The sequence below is a fragment of the Sceloporus occidentalis genome, unplaced genomic scaffold (assembly GCF_023333645.1).
Source record: "Sceloporus occidentalis isolate IW3139 unplaced genomic scaffold, rSceOcc1.0.p SCAF_89, whole genome shotgun sequence".
NCBI lineage: Eukaryota > Metazoa > Chordata > Lepidosauria > Squamata > Phrynosomatidae > Sceloporus > Sceloporus occidentalis.
Window position 1 is genome coordinate 3,456,846 of NW_028317069.1, and position 21,198 is coordinate 3,478,043.

General features: G+C 42.9%; 1 protein-coding gene across 1 annotated transcript; it reads right to left on the bottom strand.

The window, feature by feature from the left end:
* Positions 1-472: 472 nt before the first annotated feature.
* Positions 473-7,237, bottom strand: LOC149284744 (annexin A2-like). Its single transcript, XM_089496256.1, has 12 exons — positions 7,190-7,237; positions 6,410-6,506; positions 6,217-6,308; positions 3,338-3,451; positions 3,075-3,165; positions 2,384-2,463; positions 2,241-2,300; positions 1,956-2,046; positions 1,451-1,546; positions 1,193-1,251; positions 669-791; positions 473-535 (listed from the first exon to the last, which is right to left on the bottom strand). The coding sequence occupies exons 1-12, from the start codon at positions 7,235-7,237 to the stop codon at positions 473-475; spliced, it is 1,014 nt and encodes a 337-aa protein (XP_089352382.1).
* Between the last annotated feature and the right edge of the window lie 13,961 nt (positions 7,238-21,198).

The following is a 21,198-nucleotide window of genomic DNA, read 5'->3' on the forward strand; positions in this document are numbered from 1 at the left end:
TGTTAGTGTATCAAATCTTACAATAAAAATGTTTTATTGTCTTATCGTCCAGTAGGTGATGGACAGAGCATTTTAAAATCCGTTGTAAATCAATACATAGTGTTTCTACACGTCACACTCATGGAATCTTAGAAAAAGGTCGAATTCTCAGGGTCACGCTGTATAGAAATACGTCATCGGCTTTGGGTTTTACTGAAATCTTCCTGGTGATCGTTTCCCTGCGTGAGAATTGTAATATGAATATCTTTTTGTACAGAGATGACCCGAGTACCGATCTCAACTTTCACTGGTGGTAACATTTTCTCCTAGTCTAATGTGGCATCACTGAGTGTAAGTAAACAGCAGGTCTATGGAGCATGTCCTATAGGTTTTATGGAAGGTTCGTAATGTTTACGTATGATTACTAGTTGTGGTTCAATATCCGTCTTGGTTTTGGGACTAGTAAGCGTCTTCATTGGTAGGCTTCATATCTTCATATGTCTTCTGCTCGACACAAGGACAGCAAACAGGACTGGTAATCTCCTTTCACCTCACTCTGGGGAAAAAAAAAATGGAAACATTTTCTGTTTATATTGTGTTTTCTGATCTGTGAGAGGGCCTGTGACGGGTCTGGTTGATGACATGGTAAAAAAATCAGAGAGCTTTGTGATAAGTTAATGGTGTTTCACCTTGATGAATGAGTAGAGAGACTTCCCATATTTTCTCCGGAACTCCACTCGGATGCTCAGGAGATCGATTTCACTCCGAGAAATCAGAATGCGCGCAAGAGTTTTTTCATTTGTCCCCATGCCCTGCAAAAGGATAAAATATAACGTCAATATCCCTTACTACAATCTTAAGCCACCACCAAGAGGACTGGGAGTGTGACTTTTTAAAGTGCTTTAATATTAGCCAAAAATGTGTCTGACCTAGAGCTATGAATTGAATTACAACGAACATGTGTGCCATATCATTAGCTTTACATCTTCAAAGTGTTTTATGATAACATGGGTGACATCACACATGTCTGACGGCCATAAAATCACAGGTGACATCACCGGCAGCATTATCGCTACATGACCACGGTCTTTGAAGAGAAGCTTGATGGCAATTAGTTATCCCGTTGACACGGTATGCAACTAGCTCAGCCAAGGATAGACAAAACTATAGGTCCTCTATCGGGTGAGCCTCAGACTTAAATCCCAGTTCTTACCTTCATTGCGTTGTACAGCCTGTCCGCAAAATAAAGCGGTGTGTTCTTCATCACGGCCACTGCAAAAAACGTACAAATCAGAAATAACCCAACATCTGGACAACTGAGGTATTTTCGTGGCTACAAAGTTAAGTAATCCCAATGGCTAATAACAAACTAAAAATCCCCATAAATATATAAATATATTTTTTTTTAGATATTGAATGCAATATTTTTTAATGCCATAGTTGGGAGGTTGGTCATATTAAAAGCACTTACCTAGGGTCAGTAAACCTTTCTGAAAATCCCCCTGAAAATGGTTCTTAATACTTTCCTCTATATCCACGGCATTAGCGCTCTGGTACTTGTCAAACACTAAAACACAAAACCAAAGGGAGTTTGCCAAAATTTGTTACATTTTGTAATTCATTTTAACCAAATCCAGACAAAAATATATATATATATTTGATAAATTATGGTGCTAAATGTTTTGCAGATCTGCTATACAGAAGCCACGTTTTGTTATCCTTCTTGGACCTTGCTGTTATAGTTTAGCAGATAAAACCTCTTTTGTGATTCTACTTCCAATGGAGTGCTAGTTGCTTTACTTGATAGAAAACACCATGGAAAAACCATAGAGATGAGCTGGAAAGGATTGATGGGGGGGATAGCACCAGACTATGGTGATTAATTTGCTCGGACGCCTCCAGCCTGTAAGGCTTTCATCTTATTAGCAATGCAGGAAGAAGAACTCCCCATATTAATAAGTTAACAAATGTGTTACCTCTTTTCAAATGCCGCGGACTCCTTTCTGTCAAAATTGTAATCCATTGGGCAATGTTGGGGGACTTCTTGGGTCCTAAATCGCTCAAAGTCTTCAAAAAAAGAAATGAAAGTTGAAATAAAATGTTAAACAGAAAGATGTACTATTCTTTTGGAAGCTGGAGGCATCTTTGAGATAAAACATATCAATTATTAATAAATTAGAGGAGATGCCAAGATTGTCCATTAGAGCAATTAATGCATCATCATCCATCATCTTCATCATTTTATCCAGACATACACTGACCTTACAATCGTGGTCGATGAGCAAATAATCTATAATCCCTGATTCCTTTTCTCTCTTGCCCTGGAATAAAATGCATACACATCATTACTCCTTGTTGGTATTGACTATACCCCAGTTTGTTTAATTAAGATGAATTTAATTACCTTCGCTAGTGCCAGAAGCAGACCGGTATATGGTTCGCTTGTATCAGAAGTAATGTTTTTTACAAGTTCCGTTTTATATTCTGCCAAGAAAAGAAATACACATCATTTTCTGTTGTAGGTGTAAGAATATTGGTGACCATGAGTCTCCATCCCGTCATCAAAGGTGGGGACCTTGAGAAGTGGAGTTGGACATCTTTAATCCAACTGGATGAAGATCTAACTTGATGTACAGTTCATAGTGGGCTGGAACACTGTTCAGCCAATCAGAGCTCACGGTGGAAGTGTTTCCATTTCAACCGTACATTTGCTGTTTAGAATCCTTCCAATCTGCCATTCAACCGCCTCCAATGCAACCCATCTCAGCAGCTTCAGTAGGCATTTGCTGTAGGACCGTGGATCCCAATCCTGTCCTCGGGGTACGCTAACAGGGCAACTCTGAATTCTATTCCTGTGGAGAGTCTCAAGAAATTCATATCTGGGTCTTGAGGACTGGTTTGGGATCCACTGTTCTAGGAGTAATTTTCAACCACCAAGCTGTGTCCTTCAAGGATACTTTTACATTAAATTCCATATCCCAATATCTAATGTGCAAATTCATATGGATGGGATTAGATTCTTTTACCAGCTGTGGTCCTCTGATATCTTTTGTACTTTGTAGTGGTTGCTCAGTAAAACTGTGGATACTTCTTACCTTGCATATAGACAGCCTGGATTTCTTGAAGCTGTTGACTGGATCTAGTGCAAAGTATTTCAGACAATGTGGCTTCATCTGTACCTAGCCCCTAAAAGACAATTACATCATTCTAAGTGCTCTAGTAGCCATTTTTGTTTGTCATCATCTTGCGATGGTCTTTGAGACTGAGTGAACTAGGCAGAAGTTGGATGAGAGTTGGAGGGTAGATTTTTTTTTTTTTTTTATTATATATATAAAATGATTTTTCTAGATGTTTTTACCTTCATTGCTGCTTTGAGTTCTTGGGCGTCATACGCAGCGGGGGTCTTCAGCAAGCCCAAAATCACGTTCTCCAGATCGCCTGATAAGGCTTTTTTAAGATTCACTGTCAAATCCTAAAGTGAGCGTAGACATCTTCATCAGATTACTTTTATAGGACTATTACAATGTAATAACAGCGAAAACTAACAGTATCATTATAAATGACAGTAATGTTGACACGTGTTCTGGTCTGATTTGGGGATGCTGCAGAAATGCCCTCTGAGGTGTGGTTTGCCTCCTTTCCATTCAGGTGACTTATTTCCTCATTTTTGTTGCCTACCTGGAATTGCCCCAGAAATTCCTATTGCTCATGTGATTCTCAGGTTTCTAGTCTCTATGCCGGTTTATGACCTCGTCTTGGATATGTCTGGCCGCGCTTTTGCCTACTCCTTTGGATTTGGCTTATGTACACGTACGGGAATCATCCTTTAATTGGAGTCTCCTTGCGAGCGAGTTGCCTTTTTGGTATGAGATCACTGACGTTACAGCACAAAAGCATTTCTACATAATCAAATTCCAACCATAAATTCCTTCCATTTTTGCAGCAGGGGGGGAGGTTACTGTGATCGGCAAATCAATGATCTAATCTGAGCTTTCCCAGGCTGCCTGATGTTAAAATCTCAGATTTTCGACTGATTCTAATTTGCTGATTTTTATTTTGAAACAAAAACAGGATCGATCAAACATACTTTCATCAAAAAAGTGCATTTATCGTAAAGCCTTTTTTCTCAGATAGAGCTGATCGTACTGTCTGGGTTTATAAAACTCTTCCCTTACTTTTCAGACACAGGTTTGAACTGAACCCTCGTGTGTCCTGGGGAGAGCCCTAAATAATTAATGCGTAGAAAAGTACTTTGTATATACTTTCTTATGCATTATTCAAAGCTGCAAAAACCAAATGTGCTTGCCTACTGGAGAAGCTGCAGCTTCTTTAGTGGGAAATCAATGGGTGCTCTTTCTCCCCATGACCATAGGCGTCCTGTTGGACCCCCAACCCAGAGAATTGTTAGAGCCGAGGAAAAGGGGGTAATGCATATGGGGGAATGTCTCTTTTAATGGCTGGTGGTGCCTAACCAATCGCTTTATGCAGAGCCGGCCTTAGGCGTTCTGGCGCCCTGTGCGGACTACTCCTCTGGCGCCCCCCTCACTACCCCCCCTCTCTGCCCCTTCAAACTACCCCCCCATGCCCCTTCAAACTACCGCCCCTCAAACCACCCCTTCAAACTACCCCTCCCCTCTGCCCCCTCAAACTACCCCCCCTGCCCATTCAAACTACACCCCCCCGTCCCTTCAAACTACACCCCCCTCCCTCTGCCCCCCCTCACTACCCCCCCTCTCTGCCCCTTCAAACTACCCCCCCATGCCCCTTCAAACTACCGCCCCTCAAACCACCCCTTCAAACTACCCCTCCCCTCTGCCCCCTCAAACTACCCCCCCTGCCCATTCAAACTACACCCCCCCATCCTTTCAAACTACACCCCCCTCCCTCTGCCCCTTCAAACTACACCCCCCTCTGCCCCTTCAAACTACACCCCCCTCTGCCCCTTCAAACTACACCCCCCCTCTGCCCCTTCAAACTACACCTCCCCTCTGCCCCTTCAAACTACACCCCCCCCTCTGCCCCTCCAAACTACACCCCCCCTCCAAACTACACCCCCCCTCTGCCCCTTCAAACTACACCCCCCCACACTTACCTTGTTGCCGGAGTCCTGCGGTGAGAGCGGGAGGCATCCGTCTTCTCGCTCTGCCGGCATTTCATGTTGAGAGCCGGAATAGTCCGGCGCTCAACATGAGATGCCGGCACAGCGACGGAGTCACGGAGAGTAAGGGGCGCCGAGCGGTTGCCGAGAACTTCACGAGCAACCGCTCGGCGCCCCTGACCGGGACATAGATTTAAGCATCGTTTTTTTTTTTTAACTTTATTTAACATGAATGATGTTAAATAAAGTTTAAAAAAAAAACAACGATGCTTTAATCTAAGTCCCGGTCAGGCGCCCCTGCAACCATGGCGCCCTGTGCGGTCGCACAGGTCGCACACCCCTAAGGCCGGCCCTGGCTTTATGGCTTCTTGAATGGCAGATCCATTGATTTGGTGTCCTCCTGGATAAATGAAGCACACGCTCATATCATTTATAGGAAGCTGACCTTAAAGTACCAGGGCCGCTCCTGTCTAGGACTCCCTAATACTTTGGGTGAAATTATGTCAACATCCATTTTCTTTAATTATTTTCGATTTGCTTGCAGGAACCTGTGATCTTAAGAACATATGCGTCATTTCCGGGAGAGACGGAATGAGCCAGATTCTAAAAGTCCATTCAAATCCAACATGTTTGGTTAGTTAAATTCTAGAGATGTTTACAGAAGAGTGACATTTACAGCCCCAACAGGTTTCTCGGCTTATTAGGCATGCCATTTTTTTGCATAATGTATGGCTTCAACCTCATTCTTGTACTATATTTTATATATTTGTGTAGGAACCTGGATCAAGAGTCTAGAATCCATACTACACATGGAGAGGGTTACAGTCCAAGCCACGCAATGTAACTTGTTCATTATTTCCTCAATTTAGAACAGATTCAGGGATTGGTTTAATTTGATGACATCATACACAAGCTGCATTGCATCAGAATAACGTGTACAGATAATGTAGCATAGCCCTAAGCTAATGTAATTTTCATCCGAACCAGAAAAGCCGGTCAGGGAGGCTTGAGAGACCAGTTTTCACATTTAACATGAGGATTGGGGAGATGTTTCTTAAGGAGAGCATGGAGGACTCGCGTTTGGAAGCACCATAAATGTTTATATCAGACACATCTAATCTAATTCAGACTGACCATACCTGCTGAACATCTTTCTTGTACAACTGCAATATCTTTTGGCGTTGGTCATTGTCCAGCTTGGTCAGCACATCAATAATGGTCTGACGGTTTCCTGCCATTGTTGGGATAAACAGGTCACTCATTCATATTTAATGTAAAATCATGCGCGTGTTTATAATAGTAATCTAGCCAGCCATCGGCAGCCGTCGCTACCTTTGTTTGCTAGAGTTTCAGCCAGTTTATGCACGTCGTTCTCCGGCTCAAAGTTCTTAAGAGGCTTCACGGTTCCGAGGGTACCCCAGGCTCCTGTCTGTGGGACAATACAAAAGGATGGAGCATCCAGCATAACGGAACACGTCAACGTTGCATTGTTCTAATAACATGTCCACAGAAGGGTCTGTTTCTGTCAAGTCCTACTTGGTCACCTCTAGGACTATGTTAAACCAAGGAACAAGTCCACAATGTAGACAACAGTCATCAATTCTAGCAGCAGCAGCAGCAGCACGTGGTGACCATATGGATTGTTTTTTCATGGTTAATTCACTTTTTTGTGTGTTATGCGAAAGGTGAGGACAACATATTATAATTAAGTATAAATATATATTTTAATACATTTGTTTAGGATGTGTGTCATGGAAATTGAGACCCATTGTCGAGATAATAGAAAAAGAAAGGCCCTCAAGAAGACATTTGCTAGACCAACGTGTCCCTCTCCCATGCATTAGGTGTGGGTTAAGTGTAAACATGAATGAGTGAAGGAAACGTACGGGACTTCATACCTAGCGCCTGCCCTCATTTCTGTAGTATGACCGATGAGCAGTGTCTATGCTGTATCACGCTGGGCAACTAGGGGTGCAAACTGTCTGGTCTCCCCAACCTTTCTATCGTCCAGGAAATAGTCCAGCGTACATGTGAGTGGTTAGACGTTCATACTGTCTTAGAAAAAGATATCTCAAAGTTCAATGAAGAAGCCAATGATATCCACGCACTCACCTTATCTGCCAGGTGGAGGGAGCTCAGAATCTCCTGAGTCAACGTCATTTTGTCTTACAGGAAGATCTGGAGTACAAGGGATCTCTGTGAGTGGGGCACTGCAGAAACCGAGATATCACGCGCTGTCTATAGCTTCCAAGAACACGGGATGCGAAACTATGTATTGACAATGTGTAACTGGTTTTGGCAGTTCTTAAGTAAGCAAACAACCCCGTGCCAAGGAGAGAGGGGAGGAGACGGCACTTGGCCTCCGAACGGGGTCAAGGAATGTTGTAGTTATTGTGTCCTTGTGTGACAAGTTACTGTGTGTTACCGTCAACACCAAAATGGAATGTGGAACGAAAAAATGTATCTGTGTATAAGGGGAGAGATAAAAAAAATATGCACAAAGACATGCAAATATATCATGTGAGGTCTGGATTCATGATGCCACCTAATCTATGCTGACCTCGGAAGGTCAGAATTATGGAAGATTTAGTGTCTGTTACAGTAAGAAGACTGTATCCTGGAACATTGACAGCTAAAGCATTGGTTTCATGGGAATATAATATCAATGTATCGACGTAGGGACGTGAAAGCCCATTTAATTCCAGAAGCTAATAGTGGAAAGCCAGGGAACACAGGTTCTAGCGGTAGTTGGTTGAGGGACACCGATGTATCTCCTAGGAAAGAGGACCCCCGCTAAGGAGGGAGGAATAAAGAATGTTGGGTCTCAAATAAAAGGCAGATCTTTGGGAGGTAGTTAGTTGAGATCCTGTTAGGGTAGCGGGAAGGTGATTGGGTAATAGGGTTTTGGGATATAAATACTTTTGCCTGGATATCAGGATTAAAATATTTTAGCTCTGAAGCCGACTAATTCCCTGCCACGCTCCAGCGAAGCAGGAAGCCTGCAAATAAGAGTTATCGGGCGGAGGGTGAAGTGCAATGGCAGAGTAAAAACAATACTTACGAGCGGGAGGGTGGCTCACCAAACTGTATGTGACGGCGGGGTGGGACGCACGCTGGCACAGGGGTGGGTTTAGCTTATCAACCCTCAACGGCCACCCTTTCTAATTAAAGGCACAGGACCCTCTTGTCGCTTCTTGTAACGTGAGTTCTGTTTGATCTGATTTCTTAAGTTTAACCCATAAAAGCATACCTCCCAAGTGTCCCTCTTCAGGATAGACAGTCCCTCTTTTGGACACAAGATTACCCATTAATGAACTCATGCCTAATGAACTGATAACTAGCATTGTTTCGTTCATATTTCATGGGGAGCTGGAGAAGGTATTTAAAAAAAAAAATAAAAAAAAAAATCATTCCTCCGCACAGGGTTTCAAGGGGGTTAAAAGAAGTGTTGAGTTAGCAGCTTGCATAGAGTTAAGGCTCTTTTAGCCCACGATCAGTGTTTGCAAGGTGAAAAAGAGGGCAGATATAATAGTTCAGTTCTGATCTCTGCATTTGTCGGTTGCTCCGGGCTGGCGTGTACCTCCAACTGCCCCCTGTGGCATGTTCCATGCCCTGCAATGGGTTTGACCAGAAGATCTAATGACTTTGTTGCCTTTACACTCCGGAATTACAGCACAGAACCAGACTGACCGCATGCCAGTTTCAGCTACGCCGGCTCGACCCCATCCACGTTAACCCTTGCTTCTACCCAGGAGGCATTCTCTCCCTTCTTACTGGAAATAAACCTATATGAGTAATGTATTAGCTGTGTAGGTAGAACGTTAGGCAGTATAGGAGGAAAAGTTATAATTTGTGCTACATATTTTAGAATAATGTGTCCCGTTCTGGAGACCATGGCTTCATAAGGGAATACATCTGTGTATGTATACATAGTGTCAAGAAATTTTGTAATATGAGTGTATCAAAAACGTTTTTTTGTTACTAAATTCTGTGTTGTCCATAAATAACTAACGTCTAGTAATCTGATGTGTCAAACAAAATAGGATTGGGCGGTATCTATAATGCACCAGGCTTTAAAGTTACAATTCTTAAGAGAATTTATATAATGGATATAAGAAAAATTAACTTATCTTTACTCGGATTACTCTATTATTTGAGTTCAACTGTGTTCCACATGATCTCTATTATTTGAGTTCAAACCTCCAGGGAATAGTAAATAAAAGCTGGAGAAAAAACTATTACGATTCAGTTAATCAATGTATTGGATTTCCTGGTACTAAAAAGTAGTGAGCGCCAGTTCCCTCTAGTGGCAATTCAGCAGTATACATATTTTGAAATAGTGTATTTAAAGTGTATTAATAAATGCATTTATGAATTATTGATTATTTTTATTAATAATATTATTATTCAATTAGAACAGTCTTCTCTCATTTACAGCTACAGCCAAATTCCCTGTTCTCAACATACATCGTCTTTTTCAACTGACATTACTATGGTACTTTCACACTTTCACCACTAGGAGGCAACCAGTCAACAATAATGCCAACCAGTGAGGTTGGAGTGAAAGAGATGGGATTGGTTCGTCACAAAGTTACAGTGTTACTTTTTTGCTTTACTGAGGGGGTGGTGGATAGGTGGAACAGCCTCCCAGCAGAAGTGGCAGAGGTTAATACAGTGAGGGAATTTAAACATACATGGGAGAGGCAAATGGCTCCTGATGAGACCAACGACTGATTAAGGTTTTTGTCTTTACAGCAGAGAGAAACTTGGCCCGTTTCTCTCTGCTGTAAAGGCACAAACGGGGCCCACTTGCTGACAGACACTTCTATGCTTATATCAATTATCGTTTATTATTCTTCTTCTGAATTTCCCTATTCTCTTTCGTTGCGCTGGTGATACGCTATCTGTTATATTAGTCTTCCCTCTGTGACGCGCGGGCCAAAGGTTCCATGTTCCCTCGCAGGACTGTAAATGCCGCTGATAACGGGGATGCAATGTGCAGGATGGCCAAACCCCAGCAGCTGTAAACGGTATCTGTCCCTGCTAATCATCTCACCAACCACCATTACCAATAACCGGGGTGCCTGCAGCCAGGGGTGTCATTTCTTAATGCACTCCACAAGGCTATGGAGGACATTATTCTGAGAAGAGAAACAGGAGGTATAATCTGCATGTAGGAAGATTAATTTGTGCAGAGCATACAGGAGCCGGGGCTGTGCAGAAAAGTTAATTATATAGATTTCAGGACATTTTCAGTAGAAATCCATTTTTTTTTCATGCTTCTCCCAGTTACAGGGCAGCTAAAAGCTCTTTAGTGACTGGGAATACGTTTTTTTACATCGTGTTATGATGTCACCGGCGAGTTTAACTAACGATACCCAACTTGGAACCCAGCCATATAGATCCGGATGATGAACCGTACCTTTATCTCTATGTGAAAAATGTCCCTATCTGGCCGCCTAGTAAATAATTAATGGAAACTATAAGACTGTTTAACTCTTCCTTGCCCGGCTGTCAGCGAATCCTCTCTCAATCATTACACTGTTAATGTGTTTCCATGTGTTTCACATCAAACATCTCTACAAGCCTTTTAACTGCTCATGAGCAGGACCCAAACACTCTAATCATATCAGTAAATTATTATTTACGGGATAGAGATACTGAGAGGGTGGTAGATGGGTGATAAAGCCACCCAGCAGAAGTGATATCTATATATAGTATGTATTTTCAGAACAATGTATTTTCAGAACATTTTCAGCGTATATACTATTTTTATTATATATATATATATATATATATATATACAATCTCTAAATCAGCGCACTCACATCAAATAGGTTATAAACTCTCATGACTGTAGTTAAAGCTACTTAAAAACACCTTTCTAAGATGACAAAATTGGAGTTTTAATCACATTATATGGCCATATTATGCTAAGCCCACCACTACGCCAAAGTACTCCAATGTAGGTGGGTCCTAACGCTAAATCTTTGCAAGTACATTGCTTACCAGGAGCCAAAAGGCCTTCCTAAATACAGACACTCCTGCAATTTATAGGTTTCCAAGGACCTCGCCAATGGAGCACCTGTGGTGGGAAGGGGTGCTGAACCAAAAGCCTGGTCAGAGCTTCAAATACAAACAAATACAAGTAGCTTTAACTACAGTCATGAGAGTTTATAATCTATTTGATGTGCGTGCGCTGATTTAGAGATTGTGTATGGCTTTGGTCTTTAGCAGCACCCCTTATAATAAATGCTAGTTCAGGTGAGTGCTTCCTTTTTGGATCTGTATATATATATCTATATATATATATATATATATATATTCTACATTTTTAGCTGCTGGTTTATTAAACATAGTTTGGTGTTCCGTGTTACTCCGGAGCCGGTAGGCACGTCTCTTGTATATACAGTGAAATAGATGAGCTAATTATAAGTCTGCTTGTATTCTCACTGAATCGCGGCTAATTACATAGGTGGGCTGGGTTATAGCAATGCCTTAATTATTCCGAAGAAAGACTTCCATTTAATGAACCCCCGCAGGTGTCATAATTAAACAAAGCGGCTGGATGGATTGTAATTAAGCCGTTACACTTTATTGTCCAGGGAATTGCTTTTAGAACAAGCGCGTGTACGAGAGTTTGCGCGGTGTTAGCGTGATTAGCTGGTCATCGGAATGATCAGGCGTGTGCGCACAGGGCAAATAATACCCCATGGGCTACTGGCCTACAGCGCCACAAACTCAGCCCGGATCTGCCGCTCCGGCACGTGACGTATACCCAACCGTCATTCGCACCTACACCATCAGGTGGCCGCCAGCCTTAAAGTGCCAGGGCCGCCTTATCTTTGCCAGTCCGGCCCTGCCAAAAAAAAGAATTCAGAAAGTTTGCGTAGAGTCGGTGACACCCAACGGGCTGGGCCAGGGCTCCTTGATAAAGAAAATCAACACCGCGCCTGCTATTCATGAAGTGTACCGGCTGATTCAATGAGGGTAAACATCAGAGGTGCGCTGATATAACACACCCTAAAGAGAAGAGATGGGGTCGTCTGTCCTGCTCTGACCTTCATGTTTGCAATTCAAATATTCTTTGTTGATTTTATCTTTAACGTGTAATTAAACTGCCCCACGTCCACGTAGCGTGACCAGTTTACAAGTCGTTCACGCAGAGACTGAGAAATGGTCGGGTTAGAAGCAGGTGGGGGAGGCTAGAGAGGAACAGAATGTATCTAAGTTCCTCACACCACTATCGGGCAGAGCGCTGACTTATGACATCATATTCCGGTGCACAGCTTCAATGCACGGGGAGGAGCCATGATTGAGGGGAGACCTTCAGAGATTCTTAACCAGCTCAGCCGCAATTGATGCAAAAGCAGGACAGTGGAGAACGTCGAGACTGTCCCCCAGAGAAAGGGATGGTCAGGAGGTGTGATAGGATGGACCCCACGTGATCGCAAGTCTTACGAACTGCATAGAAAGCATTATGGGTTTTGGGGACAGTGCATTGTGGGCGTCCATGCACTGCAACCTACATATCAGCAAAAACAAACTATATTCCATCTATACGATTAGAGATTGAGAACATGACCAAGATGTCTCCGTACAACACCAAGCATTCTCTCTCCGACCTCCTCCTCCGGAAAGCAGCTCTTTGTTCCGCTGATCAAAGTAATAATTCTGCACAAATATTTTTGGGTTTCTGCCGCCGTCAGCTGTGCCGGGATCCTGCTGGGCTTCTCGTGGCTCGTGCCGTCTAAAGGGGCAGCTGATGTGTGACATGCTTTAAGGCAAATATATGAGCCGTGCCTATGTCCTCTGCAAGGGGGCTTAGAGGCTAGTGTGCCATTGGCACCGATCCTGATCAGGAATCTGCAGCCCTGCAGCTGCCCTACTCCTCCTCTCCAGTACAACCTTCCTTGCCAATGATTGGCTGTTTGAAACTGCGGCAGGAAATAGCGCCCATTGAAATCGCCGGGAGCTCTTTCTGCTCATGCGCAGGGAGGTCTGAATAGGTATAAATATACTAGGAAAGAAGGTCCCTGGCCCATAGAGCTTACAGTCTAACTAGCCTTGATAGATTGAAAACTTGCCCCAATGCATGATGGTCTGCCCTATCAGGAGGCGGGAGTGAGAGAAATACGCGCTTTGCTTCACTGTTGTAATAAAAGGCTATCCCTTTAAATAGTGTGGGTGTGTCATGCCCACACACCCAATGGCTGATTTGCCTTCAGATGGTCATTCACGCCCCATTTCAGGGACTTCTGGGAAATGGGAGGGGCCTTGACATTATGCAAAAGACACAGTCGAATGAATGAGAGTTCCGCGCACGCTGGTGTGGTGGAGTGCGCTGTATTTGGGATGTTAATGAATAATGTTTGTGTTTCAGCAAACGCCTCAATCAAAACTGTTACTTCTTCTGGGGAGGATACACAACATCCAAGTGCCCCTGTGTAGTAGGAGCAGTCCCTCTTCAGGTCCCAGACCCCATCTGCCCCTCTTTTCTTGGAGCTCAGAATGTTTGCTGGGTATGAGGGTATCACAGTGACGGCTTGGCGTGCAATAAGGGGTTAAACTAACCCGTTGAGTACATGCTGCCTTGGAGGGGTTTATACGAAGAGGGAGTACGGTGCAACGTTTGAAAATGCATCTTATCACCATAGCAGCGGCTGTAAAGGTCACAATATAAACCTAGAGGATTAGCAGGAATCTAAGTACATTCTACTTTACAGCGAGTGTAGTAGATAAGTGGAACAGCATCCCAGCAGAAGTGGTAGAGGGTAATACAGTGAGGGAATGTAAACATGCATGGGATAGGCATATGGCTCCTGAATCTAAGACGACAACCGGTAATCATATAGCTGGAAGCGGATGTTTATTGTTTCAATATGTGCCAAATGTTTATCAATTTGTGGACTCCATTATTTATAAACACAACAAATAAACAATGTATCTGCTGCGCCTGCCAGCAATGATGCCCCATGTCCTGTTACACATGTCTAGGAATGCTGGGGTGGAAAAAGCACACTGCGGTCCCTGGTATGGGGGTATCTGGGCATCTTCTTTCATGTATTGCTCACAATTCCCTCTGTTGGATGGGGGGGGAGTCAGGCTGAGAAGTTGCCCAGAGTATTTTTTGACCACTTTCCATGAGAGACTGGGAGGGAAGGGGTTAACCTGGGGAGGGCCAGGTCCCTGTGGAGTTTTCTTGTGCTGAGTGTAGTGGGAGTGGACAGAGTGCGGGGAGGGAGTCCTGAGTGTAGTGGGAGTGGACAGAGTGCGGGGAGGGAGAGGAGTGAAGCTGCTGGCAGGCGTGGGGAGAGGCCGACGTCACAAGGTCTGATCTCCAGCAATGCTGGGCTGAGAACTTCGCAAGGAGTCTTCCAGCGCGACTTCCTTGCTTTCTTGGGATCTGGCTACCGGCAGAGGAAGCCCTGAACACCTGCTGCCAAGTGAGTACACAGAGGGCTCTCCTGCCTGCCATGGGGGTGACTTAATAGCAGATGGGGAAGGCATGTCCTTCTAATGGGCAGTTACTGGTGTGACTATCCTGTTTAACCGTCCCCTACTCATTACATTATATACTGACTATAACCTGCCCCCTACTTATTACATTATATACTGACTATAACCTGCCCCCCCTACTCATTACATTATATACTGACTATAACCTGCCCCTACTCATTACATTATATACTGACTATAACCTGCCCCCTACTCATTACATTATATACTGACTATAACCTGCCCCCTACTCATTACATTATATACTGACTATAACCTGCCCCCCCTACTCATTACATTATATACTGACTATAACCTGCCCCCCTACTCATTACATTATATACTGACTATAACCTGCCCCCTACTCATTACATTATATACTGACTATAACCTGCCCCCCCTACTCATTACATTATATACTGACTATAACCTGCCCCCTACTCATTACATTATATACTGACTATAACCTGCCCCCCCTACTCATTACATTATATACTGACTATAACCTGCCCCCTACTCATTACATTATATACTGACTATAACCTGCCCCCTACTCATTACATTATATACTGACTATAACCTGCCCCCTACTCATTACATTATATACTGACTATAATCTGCCCCCTACTCATTACATTATATACTGACTATAACCTGCCCCCTACTCATTACATTATATACTGACTATAACCTGCCCCCTACTCATTACATTATATACTGACTATAACCTGCCCCCTACTCATTACATTATATACTGACTATAACCTGCCCCCCTACTCATTACATTATATACTGACTATAACCTGCCCCCTACTCATTACATTATATACTGACTATAACCTGCCCCCTACTCATTACATTATATACTGACTATAACCTGCCCCCTACTCATTACATTATATACTGACTATAACCTGCCCCCCCTACTCATTACATTATATACTGACTATAACCTGCCCCCCCTACTCATTACATTATATACTGACTATAACCTGCCCCCCTACTCATTACATTATATACTGACTATAATCTGCCCCCTACTCATTACATTATATACTGACTATAACCTGCCCCCTACTCATTACATTATATACTGACTATAACCTGCCCCCTACTCATTACATTATATACTGACTATAACCTGCCCCCTACTCATTACATTATATACTGACTATAACCTGCCCCCTACTCATTACATTATATACTGACTATAACCTGCCCCCTACTCATTACATTATATACTTACTATAACTTGCCCCCTACTCATTACATTATATACTGACTATAACCTGCCCCCTACTCATTACGTTATATACTGACTATAACCTGCCCCCTACTCATTACATTATATACTGACTATAACCTGCCCCCTACTCATTACATTATATATTGACTATAACCTGCCCCCTACTCATTACATTATATACTGACTATAACCTGCCCCCCCTACTCATTACATTATATACTGACTATAACCTGCCCCCCTACTCATTACATTATATACTGACTATAACCTGCCCCCCTACTCATTACATTATATACTGACTATAACCTGCCCCCTACTCATTACATTATATACTGACTATAACCTGCCCCCCTACTCATTACATTATATACTGACTATAACCTGCCCCCCCTACTCATTACATTATATACTGACTATAACCTGCCCCCTACTCATTACATTATATACTGACTATAACCTGCCCCCCCTACTCATTACATTATATACTGACTATAACCTGCCCCCCCTACTCATTACATTATATACTGACTATAACCTGCCCCCTACTCATTACATTATATACTGACTATAACCTGCCCCCTACTCATTACATTATATGGCCAGTAGACCCTGTGTTGTGTGTAACCTGCCCCCCCCCATATGGTATCTCTCTTGGGCGTTATATTTAATATTTCACTTCTGTTGGGAAGCGGTGGGCTCTTTGGTCCTCTGTTGAGGAAAAGGTGCCTTTGGTGGTCTTCGCCCCTTTTTCCCGGTTGAGTGGGTCGATTTGTGTGTCCTGTGAGGTCACGCCCGTCTTTTATCTGTTTGTTTAGCCTGTGGTTGTAACGGCTTTTTATGGACTCCACTTAATCTGCATTGCGTTGCCAAAAACACACACAGGTCCTCTTCTCCTGCCCGATCGCTTTGTAGGAGGAAGACTGACGGGTAATCTTTCATAGCGCACCATTAAGTAGACAAGATGGAATCTGTCTTTTTTTTCTAAGTCCATATTGTTATGTGAAGGGCTACTTGTTGTGTACAGCACTGCGGAATATGATGGCGCTATATCAATAAATAAAAATGACCCGTGCGCATGTTAATCACATTACCGGCACTTAATGGGTTAAATTTATCAGTGTGGAGTTAACGTGCAATGTCTCGCTCAAGTTTCACAACACCCTTATAATAAACAGTGCCACTGATTAATGCACCATGTGGCGTATGACATCATCAACTCATCATCACTCTCATAGAGACAATCAGCTGGTCATGTGGTGTATTGAAGCTCTAGGAATGTTTGTGTGTGAGCTCTAGTGTCCTATTGAGGCTTCCATATTATTAGTAGTAGTAGTAGTAGTAACATTATTATTATTATTATTCATAGTAACAGTATTATTATTATTATTTGTCGATTGTTACTATTAATATTAATAATAATGCTTTCAGTATTTTATATTTTAATATATATATATATATAATTTTAATACATATCATTGCAATTAGAATAATATAAAAAAGCTAGTAATTGTAAAATATTAGAACTGTAATATATTATTGTTAGTAGGAAATAATAATGTGTTTTGGTTACGAGGAAGCAGTGTGTGTGTGCGTTCTGTGTTTGCAAGCACAATAGCAATTGTATCTCTTTTGGAGAATGCCAAATAATATTGACGTTGTGAATAAATACAGTTGTTACCTGCGTGTTTGCGCATGTTCCCGCCGGGCTTCCTTCCTCTCTGAACATTCTGGATTCCTTTGTACTTCTCTCCCCAGTACAGACCAGTCACTTAGATTGATCCACTAGTGCTTCTGTTCTTGCTTTGTTATTAATGTAGATCATATATATATATATATATATATACATATGTATATATATAATCTCATACACACCATTGCACAGCGCTATGGCATATGATGGCGCTATATAAAACAATAAATATATATTTAATTATAGTGTGTTTGAGATATATTTTTATTTTATATAAATGTGTGTGTATGTATGTATATATATATATATATATATATATATATATATATATATATATATATATAATGTGTGTGTGTGATGTCAGATTATGCCAATTGTGATGTCACAGATAGTTCACGTGTTTAATTTTACTTAAAACCTCACAATGCACAAAAATATTTACGATCTACGCTATGGGGCAGTTTTTCCGCAGCTTAATAATAAAATATTTTTTTTACCTTTTTTATAATGTTCTTTTTTAAGCGTAATATCCGTTCTGTGCGGACATTATGTCCGTATACAGAGTGAGCATGTTTTTCATTTATTTCCGCAGCGCTGTACAATGAATAACCAGGGCACAATATATATGAAAGATTATTATTATTATTATCATTATCATATAACTATTTGGACAGCAGCATACAGTAAGGAGGCTTTGGTCATAGGAGCTTACAATCTAGCAGGTATGTAAGGCTAATGAAGGATTTCTGGTTTGGATTTGGAGCTAGATTCAGGAGCCGTATGTCTATCCTGTGTATGTTTAAATTCCTTCACTGTATTGCCCTCTACCACTTCTGCTGGAAGGCTGTTCCATATATCAACCGCCCTCTCAGTAAAGCGTCGCTTCCTTTACATTACAAGAGTTTCCTATTAACGAGCCTAGACTCTCATATGCGTGATTTGATTAAAGGGCTCCAGGGCTCCACGGGACGCCAAAGTGTCCCTTTAACTCCCGGACTGGATGCTTTCTCCTTCCGTTTTCTACGCAAACCTCTTCTGGTGAATCTTAAGTGTATTTATAGCTTGTCTGCCAAATGCATTTTGGGACGTTTGACTTCTCGGTCCTCCCCGGCGGTTGCATATGATATATATTTATAACTCGTGTCGCAACCTTCGTGGTCGGCCCCGTGACTTTGTGGCCGGGGCGCAGCAGAAGTATTATTTTATTTCAATTCCTACTAATAATGGGCTTTTGTAATGGAGCGTAAAGTGTTACTCAACCGAGGCCGCTCCGGCTGGCAGCGCTTATTCACACAAAGGAAATAGGTGTCTTATATTGGGGCTTATTCACTAAACCGTGCTCAGTGCCGTGTAGATGCCCCACTGTCTAGCTTTGGTGGGCAGTCGGGATCATGGTCCGGTTAGTTGCGCGGTAGATCCTCTGATCTCCTGTGACCAACCTAGGGAGCTTTAAAATAAATGGCGCATACATGTTCTCCAAATTTGCAGGTACAGTCCCTGCAAATAACTTTTGTCTGCCGCAGAGCCCCGATTACTGTGGCTGTTGGCGTCTGTGCATGCGCAGTGCCCGTGATAAAGGCAGGGTATGTAAGCAAAAGGGCATTTTGCTTGTAGAATGTGGTGTGATGTCACAGCGATGATGCAGTACTGTGCTCGCTGATAACATTGTGCGCGGTTTGGTGTCCCAGTTTCAGGGCAGTTAGTATCGTTGCTCAGAATATGGGAATAAAAGTAGCTGGCGTAGCCTTTGAGAGGTGTTCACTCCCGGTCAGGGTATGGGTGGGGAACCAGACTTCCCTCTACCTCACCCATACCATGAATCTTTTGCAATCCCTCGCCGGTTCCTGCGCCACCGCGGTCTCATTAATCTCTAAACAGCTGTCTCGCTAATTGAAAAGGGCTTTTTTTTTTAATAATTGGTTAAATCTATTGGGAAGCCACGCACTCAGGGATGGCCATTTTTTTTTTCCCCCCAAGCACATTTAACACTTTCATTTCTGCATAGACTGAAGGTTAAAGATAGCTTTTTTCCTCCCCGTGTGTTATCATGCAGACCTTGTACTGTCCCAGCACCCAATACCTTCCCTATAAAACGTATCAAAACCTTAACCATGCAAGCAGAATTATGGGAAACCTCACCTTAACAGTGTTACATCGTGAGCGTGAAAAACAGAACATACAAAGCACTTTTTGTGTGTTTGTGTTTTTTTTCTCCTTTTTTCCTTCTCTCTTTTTTTCTTTTTTTCTCTTTTTTTCCCGTGTTTTAATGCAGGGGTACGGATCAGTTTTTCCGTATTCTGAGTCCCGTTTGTGTACAGGTAAACATGTTACCTGGAAGTTTCCTTTCGGTCGCGTTACATGTAAATGAGGATCTGGGGTTAGCGTGTGTTGTTGGGAGTTTAAGTATAATAAACTGGAGCGGTGTTCTGTAGAATAAACTGGATTTACCTGTTCTGAGCAGGACTCCTTCAAACAATTAAAGTGGGGTGATAAATACGAGCCGGATTACTTCACACTGAAAGCGGGTAGTCTGCCAAGTTTCATGCGTTACACGGAAAATACACGGGTGTGATATGTGCGCACACACTCAGCTGTGCATTACGGTGTATATGGCGGCCAGAGTGCCCTTTACGGCTAGATTGTCGTTTCTCCACCATCCAGACAGGAATATACAGAATTCCTGGCCCCTCTGTGGCCCTCAGGCACCAGAGTTGCGTAGCCCCGTAGTAGTAGTACTGACAGGTACTTCCACGCTATGACTGCCCTGGGCGACAAATAGGGTTTACTTGCGTGCAGGTTAGCGGCATGCGTACAGGTGACATCGTCCCCTACATGGAAGCCGTTGCCACGGCTAGATTTCCAACACACTTCTTACGTTGTGAGTGTCGGTTGCCCCGGTAACCGTCACACATCATACAACCCCTCTGAGCCTTAAATCTCATTGACGTGCGCAGCGAGAAAGGTCTGTGCGTTTCAACTCCTTCTTATATATGCAGTATAAAGCAACGACCAATGAAAATCTTTCATATATTTATATCGGCTTTTGCAAATGCCAAGTTCTACCACCTGCCAAACGTTGGCTGAGCACCATGGGAGAACTGGGCTATCCTAAAGTGATTATCCGGCGACCATGGGGTGGGGGAGATGTTTACGTGTGACTGTCCCTTTAAATAGTGTCCGCTACCTTTTTACTTGGCATGCCCATCCCCGTAGTTTTCTAAAAATGCAAAATATTTTTACTGTTTCTTAAGTATGCTGCCCGCAGGGTTGCCATGGTAACAGTCTGGGACCTTGGCCAAGGCGACTATTTGCACCTTTTCCCCCGGGCAAACTGGCAAATGTCCGAAAGAGAGCTTCAAAAAACCTGCGAGCCATTTCCGGGGTTATATTGCAACTCCTATCACTCTCAGAGAGCACTGGGAGTCTGGCGCACTCCTCTCTGCGTCCAGGAAGGTTTCTGCGCTCGTCCGGTGCCCAGAACTGGAGCCTTTTGGGGCATTGGCTGCATGAACTGGCCGGTGGGGTTCTGCAGGACTGTCCTGAAAAACCTCAGGACAGCTGGCAACTCTCTGTGCTCTGTTATTTAACCCAATTCTGGGCATGCGATTAGAAATAGATTATCTTTTTTTTTCTGTATCATTTAGAGGGTTAATCCAGATTAAAATAAAAACACAAGATGTGAGCTGT

Coding starts and splice junctions, on each gene's coding strand:
- LOC149284744 (XM_089496256.1), bottom strand. CDS start 7,237: ATGACGTTGACTCAGGAGATTCTGAGCTCCCTCCACCTGGCAGATAAG. Junction 6,507..7,189: donor CCCTCCACCTGGCAGATAAG/GTGAGTGCGTGG, acceptor ATTGTCCCACAG/ACAGGAGCCTGGGGTACCCT. Junction 2,301..2,383: donor TGCTTCTGGCACTAGCGAAG/GTAATTAAATTC, acceptor ATTTTATTCCAG/GGCAAGAGAGAAAAGGAATC.